Source organism: Schistocerca americana, chromosome 2 (assembly GCF_021461395.2).
Source record: "Schistocerca americana isolate TAMUIC-IGC-003095 chromosome 2, iqSchAmer2.1, whole genome shotgun sequence".
NCBI lineage: Eukaryota > Metazoa > Arthropoda > Insecta > Orthoptera > Acrididae > Schistocerca > Schistocerca americana.
The window spans coordinates 1,022,547,286-1,022,559,594 of record NC_060120.1 but is presented as its reverse complement, the minus strand read 5'-3'; the positions used below and the strand labels follow the sequence as shown (position 1 = coordinate 1,022,559,594).

General features: G+C 43.7%; 1 protein-coding gene across 1 annotated transcript in view; it reads left to right on the top strand.

Annotated features, from left to right (window-relative positions):
• LOC124596400 (farnesol dehydrogenase-like) overlaps window positions 1-7,991 on the top strand; it is a 39,965-nt gene extending 31,974 nt beyond the window's left edge. The window contains exons 5-6 of the mRNA XM_047135527.1: window positions 1,313-1,477; window positions 7,813-7,991. Of these exons, the coding sequence (XP_046991483.1) occupies window positions 1,313-1,477; window positions 7,813-7,854 (207 nt within the window). The 3' untranslated portion in view covers window positions 7,855-7,991. The remainder of the gene's footprint in view (window positions 1-1,312; window positions 1,478-7,812) is intronic.
• Window positions 7,992-12,309: the final 4,318 nt, after the last annotated feature.

Below are 12,309 nucleotides of genomic sequence, written 5' to 3'. Positions count from 1 at the left end.
TTCTCATTTGTGCAATTATCTCCTTATAATTCCTATAGGTGACGTTTATCATTTCGCTAGTAACGAATGCTTCAATATCATTGCATTTCTCATCTGGCTACTTCTGTTTTGTCGTTCTCACTTCCTGTCAGACTCAATTTTTAGATGTCTGTATTCTCTTTTGCCTGTTTCATCTGCTGAATTTTTGTATTTTCTCCTTTACATTCATTCTCTCATTCTTTGTCCAATAATTTGTACTGTGCTCCGTGTTTTTCCCTATTTAACCTCGGCTGCCTTCACTGTTTTATCCCTGAAGAGTACCCATTCATCTATTGTTGTGTTTCTTACCCCTCTGAAACTCTCAACAGCCTCACGTTCGTCAATTTATTCAAGTCTCGTCTTTTTTTTTTACTTTATATCTAAAATTCATAGCTAATAACTTATGGTCAGAATCCACATCTGCCCCTGGAAGTTTTTGCCCTTATAATTTGATTTCGGAGACTATTCCTTACCATTATGCAGTATATTGGAAACCTTACTGTGTTTCCAAGTCTTACACTTACACAATCTTCTCTCATGATATTTAAATCAAGTATTAGCGATGCTTAAATTATGTTCTGTGCAGAACCCTATCAGGCAGCTTCCTCTTTCATTGCTATACTACATGTTCTCCTACTATTTTTCTTTTCCCATTTCCTGCTACGGATTTCCAGTACGCCATCATAATAGCAGTTGAAAGAGTAGTTCTTACGGCGTCGCTGTGCATTTAATATTAAATAAAGCATGAATACCCGCATTCGTGGCCTACACTACGTTTTACACGTAACTAGTAACGATAATCTATAATTTGAATCGTCGTTGCGCGTGGCCGGCATTTGGATGGGTGACCATCCAGCCGCCATCCGCTGTTGCCATTTTTCGGGGTGCACTCAGCCTCGTGATGCCAACTGAGTAGCGGCTTCGGTCAAGAATACCATCATAACGGCCAGGATATCGATGTGGAGACTCCACGCCCCTCCTATCCGCATCCTCCTCTGAGGATGACACGGCGGTCGGATGGTCCCGGTAGGCCACTCGTGCCTGAAGACGAAGTGGTAATGTGTTGATGGGATTCTCTTGGTGGTAATGGTTTTGTATGTAAGGTCGTGTGGGTATGTTCTGTGAGTGAGTGTGTGTGTGTGTGTGTGTGTGTGTGTGTGTGTGTGTCAGAGAGAGAGAGAGAGAGAGAGAGAAAGAAAGAGGAAGAGGGAAGAACAAAGTGATAGGATTTTGATTTTCAAAATTTGATTCCTGCGACTGTACTTACATCTTAGTGCAATGTGTCTTCTTGCAGGAAGTTTCTCCAGGCGCAGTACGAACTGAAGGAACATCAAACATGGCAGCTGCTCCCCCAAAGGTACTTGAATTTTTCTCCGAACTGAAGGATATGCCTTTCCTGGAATCAGAAGACATTGCAGAAGCCGTTGTCTACATGCTGTCCCAACACCCTCGCGTTCAGGTGAGTTACATAAAATATAGACTCGGTACATCTACATCTACATCTACATGGATACTCTGCAAATCACATTCAAGTGCCTGGCAGAGGGTCATCGAGCCAGCTTCGCATTTCTCTATTATTCCAATCTAGTGCTCTCCGGAGTGGCCAAGCGGCTCTACGCGCTCCAGTCTGGAACCGCGCGACCGTTACGGTCGCAGGTTCTAATGCTGCCTCGGGCATGGACGTGTGTGACGTCCTTAGGTTAGTTAGGTTTAAGTAGTTCTAAGTTCTAGGGGACTGATGACCTCAGCTGTTAAGTCCCATAGTGCTCAGAGCCATTTGAACCATTTTTCCCATCGAGTATAGCGCGCGGAAAGAATGAACACCTATATCTTTCCGTACGAGCTCTGATTTCCCTTATTTTATCGTGGTGATCGTTCCTCCCTATGTAGGTCGGTGTCAACAAAATATTTTCGCATTCGGAGGAGAAAGTTGGTGATTGGAATTTCGTGAGAATATTCCGTAGCAACGAAAAACGTCTTTCTTTTAATGATTTCCAGCCCAAATCCTGTATCAATAGTGTGACAGTCTCTCCCATATTTCGCGATGATACAAAACGTGCTGCCTTTCTTTGAACTTTTTCTGTGTACTCCGTCAGTCCTATCTGGTAAGGATCCCACACCGGGCAGCAGTATTCTAAAAAGAGGACGGACAAGCGTACTGTAGGCAGTCTCCTACTAGAGAGCAAATGCGCATTCATACCATGTAGAATGGTTACGTTAAAACAGTTCATTCTGTGTATCCTTTCCTACTTATCTCGGAAATAAAATGATTACATGGTGACTAGCTAGTATTAAGTAATCCAATAATTTAAAACCAGGTTCTTCTTTGATTTTGCATAACGATTATCATGTGTTTATGGTGCGCGGCTGCGAAGCATTATGCGTGAGTTGTTTGTAGAGGGTACAGGTACTCCACATCACGTACTTACTCGTAGACTTGCCACTTTGCTTTGGCCTCTGTTACTAAGCAACGGATTGAATCGGTAGCAAATACCAGAAAACCAAACATGTTAACACCCGGGAACTCTGAAGAGTAGCCCTCAAATTCTGTCTGGACGTAATACTAACTGAAGGCAGCTGGGATATAGGGCTCGTCAATAGGCGGACGGCACGTACATCTACATAGATATTCCGCAAGCCACCGAACAGTGCGTGGCGGAGGGTAAGCAGTACCACTACGTCATTTCCTTTCCTGTTCCACTCACATATAGAGCGAGAGAGAAACGACTGTCTATATGCCTCCTAATGAGCCCTAAAATCTCACATCTTATATTTGTGGCCCTTAAGCACAGTGTATGTTGACAGCAGTAGAATCGTTCATCAATGTGCTCCAAATGCCGGCTCTCTAAATATTCTCAATATCGTTTCTGGTAAAGAATGTCGGCTTTCTCTCCAGGGACTCCCAATTGAGTTCCCGAAGCATCTTTGTAACAATTGCGTGTTGTTCAAACCTACCGGTAACAAATGTAGCAGCCCACCTCCGAATTACTTCGATGTCTTTCTTCAATCTGACCTGTTACGGATCCCAAATACTCCACCAGTACTCAAGAATAGGTCGCACCAGCATATTATATGCGGTCTCCTTTACAGATCAAACTCTTTTTCCTAAAATTTCCCCCAAAAACCGAAGTCGACCATTCGCCATTCGCCTCCCCTTCCACAGTTCTCACACGCTCATTTCATATCACTTTGCAACGTAACACCCAGATATTCAAACGACTTGACTGTGTCAAGCAGGGCACTAGTAATACTCTATGCGAACATTACAAGTGTTTCCATCCTACACATCCACATTAACTTACATTTTTCCACATTGAATGATGATGATGCTTGGTTTGTGGGGCGCTCAACTGCGCGGTTACCAGCGCCCGTAAAAATTCCGAATCCTTGCTCAGTCCAATCTCACCATTTTCATGAATGATGACGAAATGATGAGGACAGCACAAACACCCAGTCATCTCGAGGCAGCTGAAAAATCCCTGACCCCACCGGGAATCGAACCCGGGACCCCGTGCTCGGGAGGCGAGAACGCAACCTCGAGACCACGAGCTGCGGACTCCACATTTAGAGCTAGCGTGCACGCCGGAAAACAGGCGTGGCATTGTTTTTTAACTACAACATGCGCTGCAAAGTCTGTGACACAACCAAGGCCATCAGAAAAGAGTTGAGCGAAATCATCGCATAGTGCGGCAACACTGTCTCCATGGTCATTAGCATTGATGCAAAGTACAGGGCTATTACAAATGATTGAAGCGATTTCATAAATTCACTGTAGCTCCATTCATTGACATATGGTCACGACACACTACAAATACTTAGAAAAACTCATAAAGTTTTGTTCGGCTGAAGCCGCACTTCAGGTTTCTGCCGTCAGAGCGCTCGAGAGCGCAGTGAGACAAAATGGCGACAGGAGCCGAGAAAGCGTATGTCGTGCTTGAAATGCACTCACATCAGTCAGTCATAACAGTGCAACGACACTTTAGGATGAAGTTCAACAAAGATCCACCAACTGATAACTCCATACGGCGATAATATGCGGAGTTTAAAGCTTCTGGATGCCTCTGTAAGGGGAAATCAACGGGTCAGCCTGCAGTGAGCGAAGAAACGGTTGAACGCGTGCAGGCAAGTTTCACGCGTAGCCCGCGGAAAATTGTCTTCATGTCACAACTGGAGACCGACAGCGCCGACTTCATCTTTCAACAGGATGGTGCTCCACCGCACTTCCATCATGATGTTCGGCATTTCTTAAACTGGAGATTGGAAAACCGATGGATCGGTCGTGGTGGAGATCATGATCAGCAATTCATGATGGCCTCCACGCTCTCCCGACTTAACCCCATGCGATTTCTTTCTGTGGGGTTATGTGAAAGATTCAGTGTTTAAACCTCCTCTACCAAGAAACGTGCCAGAACTGCGAGCTCGCATCAACGATGCTTTCGAACTCATTGATGGGGACATGCTGCGCCGAGTGTGGGAGGAACTTGATTATCAGCTTGATGTCTGCCGAATCACTAAACGGGCACATATCGAACATTTGTGAATGCCTGAAAAAACTTTTTGAGTTTTTGTATGTGTGTGCAAAGCATTTTGAAAATATCTCAAATAACAAAATTATTGTAGAGCTGTGAAATCGCTTCAATCATTTGTAATAACCCTGTACATTGTCCTGATTGCGAGGCCAAAAAGCTCAAATGCGTCCATGACAAAATGCTCGGAGCATTACTAGAGTGGAGCACATGAAAAGACAGTATTTTCGTCGTTGCACTATACGTGGCTTGCTAACTACACACGCCAAGCACTGAGATTTTCTGTCCAGTAAATGCAGTCAGCGTGGAATGTGAACGACGAAGCGGGGGCGAACCAAGCAAGTCATACGTTGATCTGTTCAGTAAATGGTTTGCACAAAAAGTCTTATAGCGAAGGGTGGAAGCACTCATACATGCAGTCACACGGAGCTATCACAAAAAATAAAGTAGTACCGAGCAAAAAACGACCTAAGAGGAGAAAAAGAACGATCCTCGTCGCCACTTTTTTTGTATCCCGCCTGGATAGGCGACGCGTGGATCTGCTCCTGTGAACTGCTTCTGCAAAATAGGCTGAGAGTGAAGGACGCGAGTAGGAGCAGGAAAAGGTGAAGCACTTCGGTACTGCAAGTAAAGTTAAAGCACCTTTACTGGTGTATAAACATATACACACACATTATTTAACTTTTGGTACAGATGAGCACGTAGGTGCGAAGCTGTTCATGTGTCGAAGCTAACAGCTACTAGAAGTTACAAAAGGCAAAGTCTATAATGGCTAGCCCCCCTACAAGTAGAAGCTAACAAGGGAACCTCCCCATCGCACCCCCCTCAGATTTAGTTGTAAGTTGGCCCTGAAAAACTGAACACAGATCAATCGAGAAAATAGGAAGAAGTTGTGTGGAACTATGAAAAAAATAAGCAAAATATACAAACTGAGTAGTCCATGCGTAAAATAGGCAACATCAAGGATAATGTGAGCTCAAGAGTGCCGTGGTCCCGTGGTTAGCGTGAGCATCTGCGAAACGAGAGGTCCTTGGTTCAAGTCTTCCCTCGAATAAAATGTTCAATTTTCTATTTTCCGACAATTATCGAAGATCAGGCAATCACACACAATTAAATTCGCTCTCCAAAATTCCAGGACATGTTCAGATTTGCTTGGACATATACAGGATTTGACGGTCTACACACAGAAAAATATGAAAGCGTTAAAAACATATGTTTTGACAGAGCACAGGGAAAACTGTGCGACTGTGAAACTGTTGCATTCATTTGTTGCAGTTTATGTGACAAACTCTTATGTTTTCATCACTTTTTTGGGAGTGATTATCACATCCACAAGAAAACCTAAATCGGGCAACGTAGAAGAATCTTTTTACTCATTCGCCAAGTGTACAAGTTAGGTGGGTCGACAACATATTCCTGTCATGTGACGCAAATGCCGTCACCAGTGTCGTATAGAATATACCAGACGGATTTTCCTGTGGAGGAATCGGTTGACCTATGACCTTGCGATCAAATGTTTTCGGTTCCCATTGGAGAGGCACGTCCTTTCGTCTACTAATCGCACGGTTTTGCGGTGCGGTCGCAAGAAACAGACACTAAACTTATTACAGTGAACAGTGACGTCAATGAACGAACGGACAGATCATAACTTTGCGAAAAGAAAAAAATTAAAATTTTCAGTTGATAGAATACTTGAACCAAGGCCCTCTCGTTCCGCAGCTGCTCGCGCTAACCACGGGACCATGGCACCCCTCAGCTCGTGTTCTTCTTGATGTTGCCTATCTTCCACATAGACTTCTCAGTTTGTATATTTTGCTTATTTTTTTCATAGTTCCACACAACTTCTGTTGTGACTTAGCACGACAGCCAAGTCACAACGAGAGGAAGCCGAAAGGCACGCGTTAAGCCCACGCAGATTGGCGTGAGGTCTGGAACAGTTAAAAGGAAATGAGAACTTAGAAAATGGACGCAGTTGCTGTAATACTTAACTTTAATCCACATTTGTAGAACATCGCTCTTAATGATACATGCTTCACAATATTAATTATCAAAGCTATGGCGCCTTGCTAGGTCGTAGTCAATGTAGCTGAAGGCTATGCTAACTATCGTCTCGGCAAATGAGAGCGTATTTGTCAGTGAACCTTTCCTTGCAAAGTCGGCTGTACAACTGGGGCGAGTGCCAGTACGTCTCTCTAGACCTGCCGTGTGGTGGCGCTCGGTCTGCGATCACTGACAGTGGCGACACGCGGGTCCGACGTATACTAATGGACCGCGGCCGATTTAAAGGCTACCACCTAGCAAGTGTGGTGTCTGGCGGTGACACCACAACTTCTTCCTGTTTTCTCGATTTATCTGTGTTCAGTTTTTCACGGCCTATCCACTGTGCTAACTTATAAATAAATCTGAGGGGGGGTGCGATGGGGAGGTTCCCTTGTAAGTTGCTAAGTCGTCTGCTCTTGATCAGATGCGGGAAGTGGAGCGGCGCTCGTAGAGCTGCACAGCGCCGGCTAGTTGTCGCTGTGGTCGGCGAAGATCTTCCGCTCTCGTAGTGCCAACCTAAGAACGGGCACCTACCCTGTGGCATCGATACCACATTAAGCAGGTGCTCATTATATTTTGGCTCATCAGCGTAATTTCACTGCACTTTCAATGACGGAACCACTGATCGTTATAGCGGTGTTCCGTAAGTAGTCGCAAAGTAGTGAAGATGAACGTCTATCGAATGGAAAATTTCGGAGTGCCAAACGAGATAGCTGACAATCACAGGGTATTCTCAGAACCATCTATTCAATAGGCAGCTGGTTTCTCATCACTGCAGTGGTCGGAGGTACCAATCAAATATTTGTCTTTTCTATTTGGCTGCAGTAGAATTCCAAAATTCTTGGGCACCCACACTGTATCTTACGGCATTACATTGTTTGTTACTAAGTCCTGTTTACACAAGGTCTTGTCTGAAAAGTAAATAGTTTTCTATGGACGAGGGGATAATACTGTCGTGAGATTGGGAATACGCCTTATTGCCACAAAATATCTGCAGCAAAAATTGTTTGAGGAGCGGACTCCACTGATAAAGGGATGAATAGTGTAAATGAAATTATTTTAAAAAGTTGGAATTTGGTAGTGACATCTTAATTATATTCACATCTAATGTTACTGGGAGTGAGGCGTTCCCTCTTCTCAAAATAACAATTTATTCCATATTAAAATAAAGTTATGTAGCTCAATTATTTGCAAGCTCTTACCTGTAACGCGTCAATTCTTGTTGCAGGTGCACGATGTAATTGTTATGCCAACCGGCCAACCGTTCTAAGGAAAGATGAGAACGCGAATCCCTCTGCTAACGATTGTGTGGCGTTCAGTTTTTCTGTAATAGTTATACTGATGAGCGAACAGTAATACTATGGTACGGTTGGAAACATTTTACAGAATAAACAGTCTCTTGTTAAATGGTGTATCTGTGTGATATTTTTTATACCTAGAATATTTTGCAATAGAACACTCTAAATGATACTACATTTCAGAATGTTCGTTAACGGTATGCGATTTTTAACGTTGCAGTTGATAACTTATGCCATCCAACTTGGTTCCTAGGAAAGAGGACGTAGGTAATCGATCCTGCCCCTGGGATGGATGTGTGTGATGTCCTTAGGTTAGTTAGGTTTAAGTAGCATCGCTCGCAATATATTAAACTTTCATTCTCTCTGTGGCGAAGCTTATAAGGTTGCTGACAGATAGTTCACCAGAAGCCACATAAAGTTATTATACTTTGCCTTCTGTACAAGTTGTAGATAACCTTTCTCTCCCTGTCCCAGAAATGAATCATACCCTACTGCTTAAGTTGAGACCGAGTTTTCCAGGTTGCTCTTTGTTTTATAGCAAATGCACTAACTGGAAATCCTCTCCCAAGTAATCCCATGGTACTTCAGCGAAAAGGCTCTACAATTGGGTGAATTGAGAACAGTCCACAGCACATTTTAGAGTAGAGAATGAAACATAAAAAAGGATCATGTACTTTCCAAGGTTTACTAAATATATACAGCAAGAAGTCAGGATTCCTTTCTTACACACAGATACTAACAAGGGAACCTCCCCATCGCACCCCCCTCAGATTTAGTCATAAGTTGGCACAGTGGATAGTCCATGAAAAACTGAACACAGATCAATCGAGAAAACAGGAAGAAGTTGTGTGGAACTATGAAAAAAATAAGCAAAATATACAATCTGAGTAGTCCATGGGCAAGATAGGCAACATCATGAAGAGTGTTAGCTCAGCAGCGCCGTGGTTCCGTGGTTAGCGTGAGCACCTGCGGAGTTAGAGGTCGTTGGTTCCAGTCTTCCCTCGAGTGAAAATTTTATTTTTTTTATTTTCGCAAGGTTAAGATCTGTCCGTTCGTTCAGTGACGTCTCTGTTCACTGTAATAAGTTTAGTGTCTGTGTTTTGCGACCGCACCGCAAAACCATGCGATTAGTAGACGAAAGGACGTGCCTCTCCAATGGAAACCGAAAACATTTGATCGCAAGGTCATAGCTCAAAACCGATTCCTCCACGGGTAAACACCTCTGATATATTCTATACGACACTGGTGACGGCATGTGCGTCACAAGAGAGGAATATGTTGTCGACCCACCTAACTTGTACACTTGGCGAATGGGTAAAAAGATTCTTCTACTTTGCCCGATTTAGCTTTCTTGTGGATGTGATGATCACTCCCAAAAAAGTGATGAAGAGTTTGTCAGATAACAATTGTCTGAAAATAAAACATTAAACTTTTCACGCGAGGGAAGACTTGAACCAAGGACCTCTCGTTCCGCATCTACTCACGCTAACCACGGACCACGGCGCTCCTGCGCTCACATTACTCATGATGTTGCCTATCTTGCCATGGACTACTCAGTTTGTATACTTCGCTCTTTTTTTTTATAGTTCGACACAACTTCTTCCTGTTTTCTCGATTGATCTGTGTTCAGTTTTTCAAGGCCTATCCACTGTGCCAACTTATAACTAAATCTGAGGGGGGTGCGATAGGGAGGTTCCCTTGTAAGCAGTAATGTTTTCCCAACAAAAAGATTTAAAGTGGCTGGAAATGCTTTCTACAATGGATCGTATCTCTAATATCTCGCTCTATTCTTCGGTACAGAGAACGAAAGCCAGCCGGGGTGACCGAGCGGTTCTAGGCGCTTCAGTCCGGAAACGCACCACTGCTACGGTCGCAGTTTGGAATTGTGCCTCGGGCATCGATGTGTGTAACGTCCTTAGGTTAGTTAGGTTTAAGTAGTTCTTAATTCTAGGGGACTTATGACCTCAGTTCCATAGTGCTCAGAGCCATTTGAACCAATTTTTTTGAGAACGAAAAGTTCATAAAAAATGTCATAGCACTATCCTCAGGTTGCCTTAGTAATTTCAAGAAAGCATATGATTCCATTGACACAAAATCCATCATCAATACTGTGAAAGAATTCGGCTTGGACCCAGAAACTAGAAGCATTATCCAAGACACATTGACAAATACTTAATGTACAATCAGATTCTGTGAAGAATCCTCCAAAGGCTTTGAGACAAAAACCGGTCTTACTAGCAGCTGAAGTGGAAGTTTGTTCCATAAACAGATAGTTGTACCTTGAAATGGTGGTACCTACTATCACACAGTATGATGTATGATGCAGCGTAAGTTGCTGTGACAGTGCGAGACAGAGAAAGACAAAGATATTGTTTATTACTCTGTGGCGGTCAGCGCTCGCATAATTATTCTTAGGATATAGAGCTTTTGTTCTCGTTAAGAGTAATTTTACAAGAAGAGAGCCATTCTTGTGACGTAAAAATCGACACCATTGCGAGATTTTGACTCACATTGTAAAATATATGTGTATATCGAAGGAAATCAGTTAATAGAACAATAAAATATTGTTCATTTCAAGAAGGTACGCGTTATTCTAGAACCAGCATATACTTCTATCGTGATTTAATAATAAATACCAGCTTGAGAACAGTTCCGAAGGGAGCGTTCATTTCTAGTGAAATAGTTCGATGCTTTCTTAGGAAAAGAAGTCACTTCACGGATCATTCAAATCCACATTTGTACCTGGACATTTCTCAGAACTGAAAGCAATCTGATTGCTATGCAACAGAGCCCCGAAGAAAGTTTCTCACTACTTTGGTTACCACTTTCAGCTCAACACGATATCTGCAGCAGCTGCAGCAGATTTCTACAACAGCGGAAGTGTGTAATCGCTATCAGTTTCACACATCGCCCTGTGTACGCCGTTTGTATTTACCCACAACAGTGAACATACAGTTATGCACACACATAGAAAGAGAATACAAGGTGGTGTGGGAAACATTTCAGTATAAAGGCCCTGTACAGCTAAACAGTAATTAGCCTAGTAGTAGTAGTAAACAATTTTTTTTTTCAAAGGAGCCTTTAAAACAGGCACAGAAGTGGCCTGACACTTTTGATTTTCGGCTGCGGCCTGAAGAAGGTGATAAGAGACTGGTGAAAATCCGGCACGAAAGGCATAAACCTGGGAAAAAAAGAAAATATCACCTATGTGGACAGCCTGTCATTCGCAAATGACGCTGCCAAAATCCAGATCGAAAAACTAAATGAGCAGCCAGGAAAAATCGGTTACCAAAATTCTTGCCGAAAGACAGAAATAACAGCAATCGCTAAAAATTGACCACAGGAGTTACTGATAAACAAAAACAAATGGATATGGAAACTAATTAAATTTACCAATTAGCTACCCTCCCCCAACCACACTCATCCCTAACTCCCCACCCCAGATGACGTCATGTGCTACCCTGAGCCAGCACATGAATTCTCCACTCCGTCCCCATCACTCTCCGTCCCCCTCCCTCACCTGTCCCATTGGTGCGAATTTCGAATTTTGGCAGCAGTTTCGAATTTTCCCTGTACAGTTCAACTGTCAGTTCAGAGGATTTAATATTAACAGACACTGTTGATGGTTATTTTCATAAAATGGGAATAGTTGGCAGAAACCTGAAAAAATTTAAGAGAATGGGGAATGAATGGAATTCACTCTGAGAAGGAGATAATTTGCATTACGTAGGACAGGGATATTCTTGGTTAACTTCTGTTCGCTTCGTATACTGCGATCGCAAAGTCATTAAGACGCTCTATAGTGCATTGCTGGGCGCGAGTGCGCCAGGGTTCATGTCTTCCGTGCCTCGCCACATCATATGACCTTGGCGGGCTCGGTCCATCCTCCACCAGACCGCATTCATGATGGTTACTGCAGCTGCCTCGCCTCGAGGGACACTGCTGGATCCGTCTACTGCCGCCTGCCCTGCTCCGGGGGTTAGAGATGAAAGGGCGACGCGCGAAACGTACTCTTAACGTTCAGGTGGTCTTAGATGTCACAGTCAGTGCAACGTGTGCCGCTTGGCTCAGTGTCCAGCTCTCTGCACAGTGACCACGTGCACTTGCAGTACCCTCAACTTCCCACCACAGGGTGTGGGGTAGGGGGGGGGGGGGAGGGAGAGGGGGAGCAGGCAGCAGCAGATGACAGCGGCAGATGATTGTAATGAACAATTTATTTTCGAAGGGTAGCGCCTTCCTCTCACGACAAACAACAACATATATTTCGAGGGCTGCAGCTGGCACTGGGTGTGTCAGACTATCTATCTGTCTCAGAATTAATAAAGGATGTTTTCCTAAAGATAGCAGATGCATCCAACTTTCCATCCAGCTGCTGGCAAACAAAGGACGTTTTCAGAAACTGCCTCTACTTGTTACACAGAATTTAT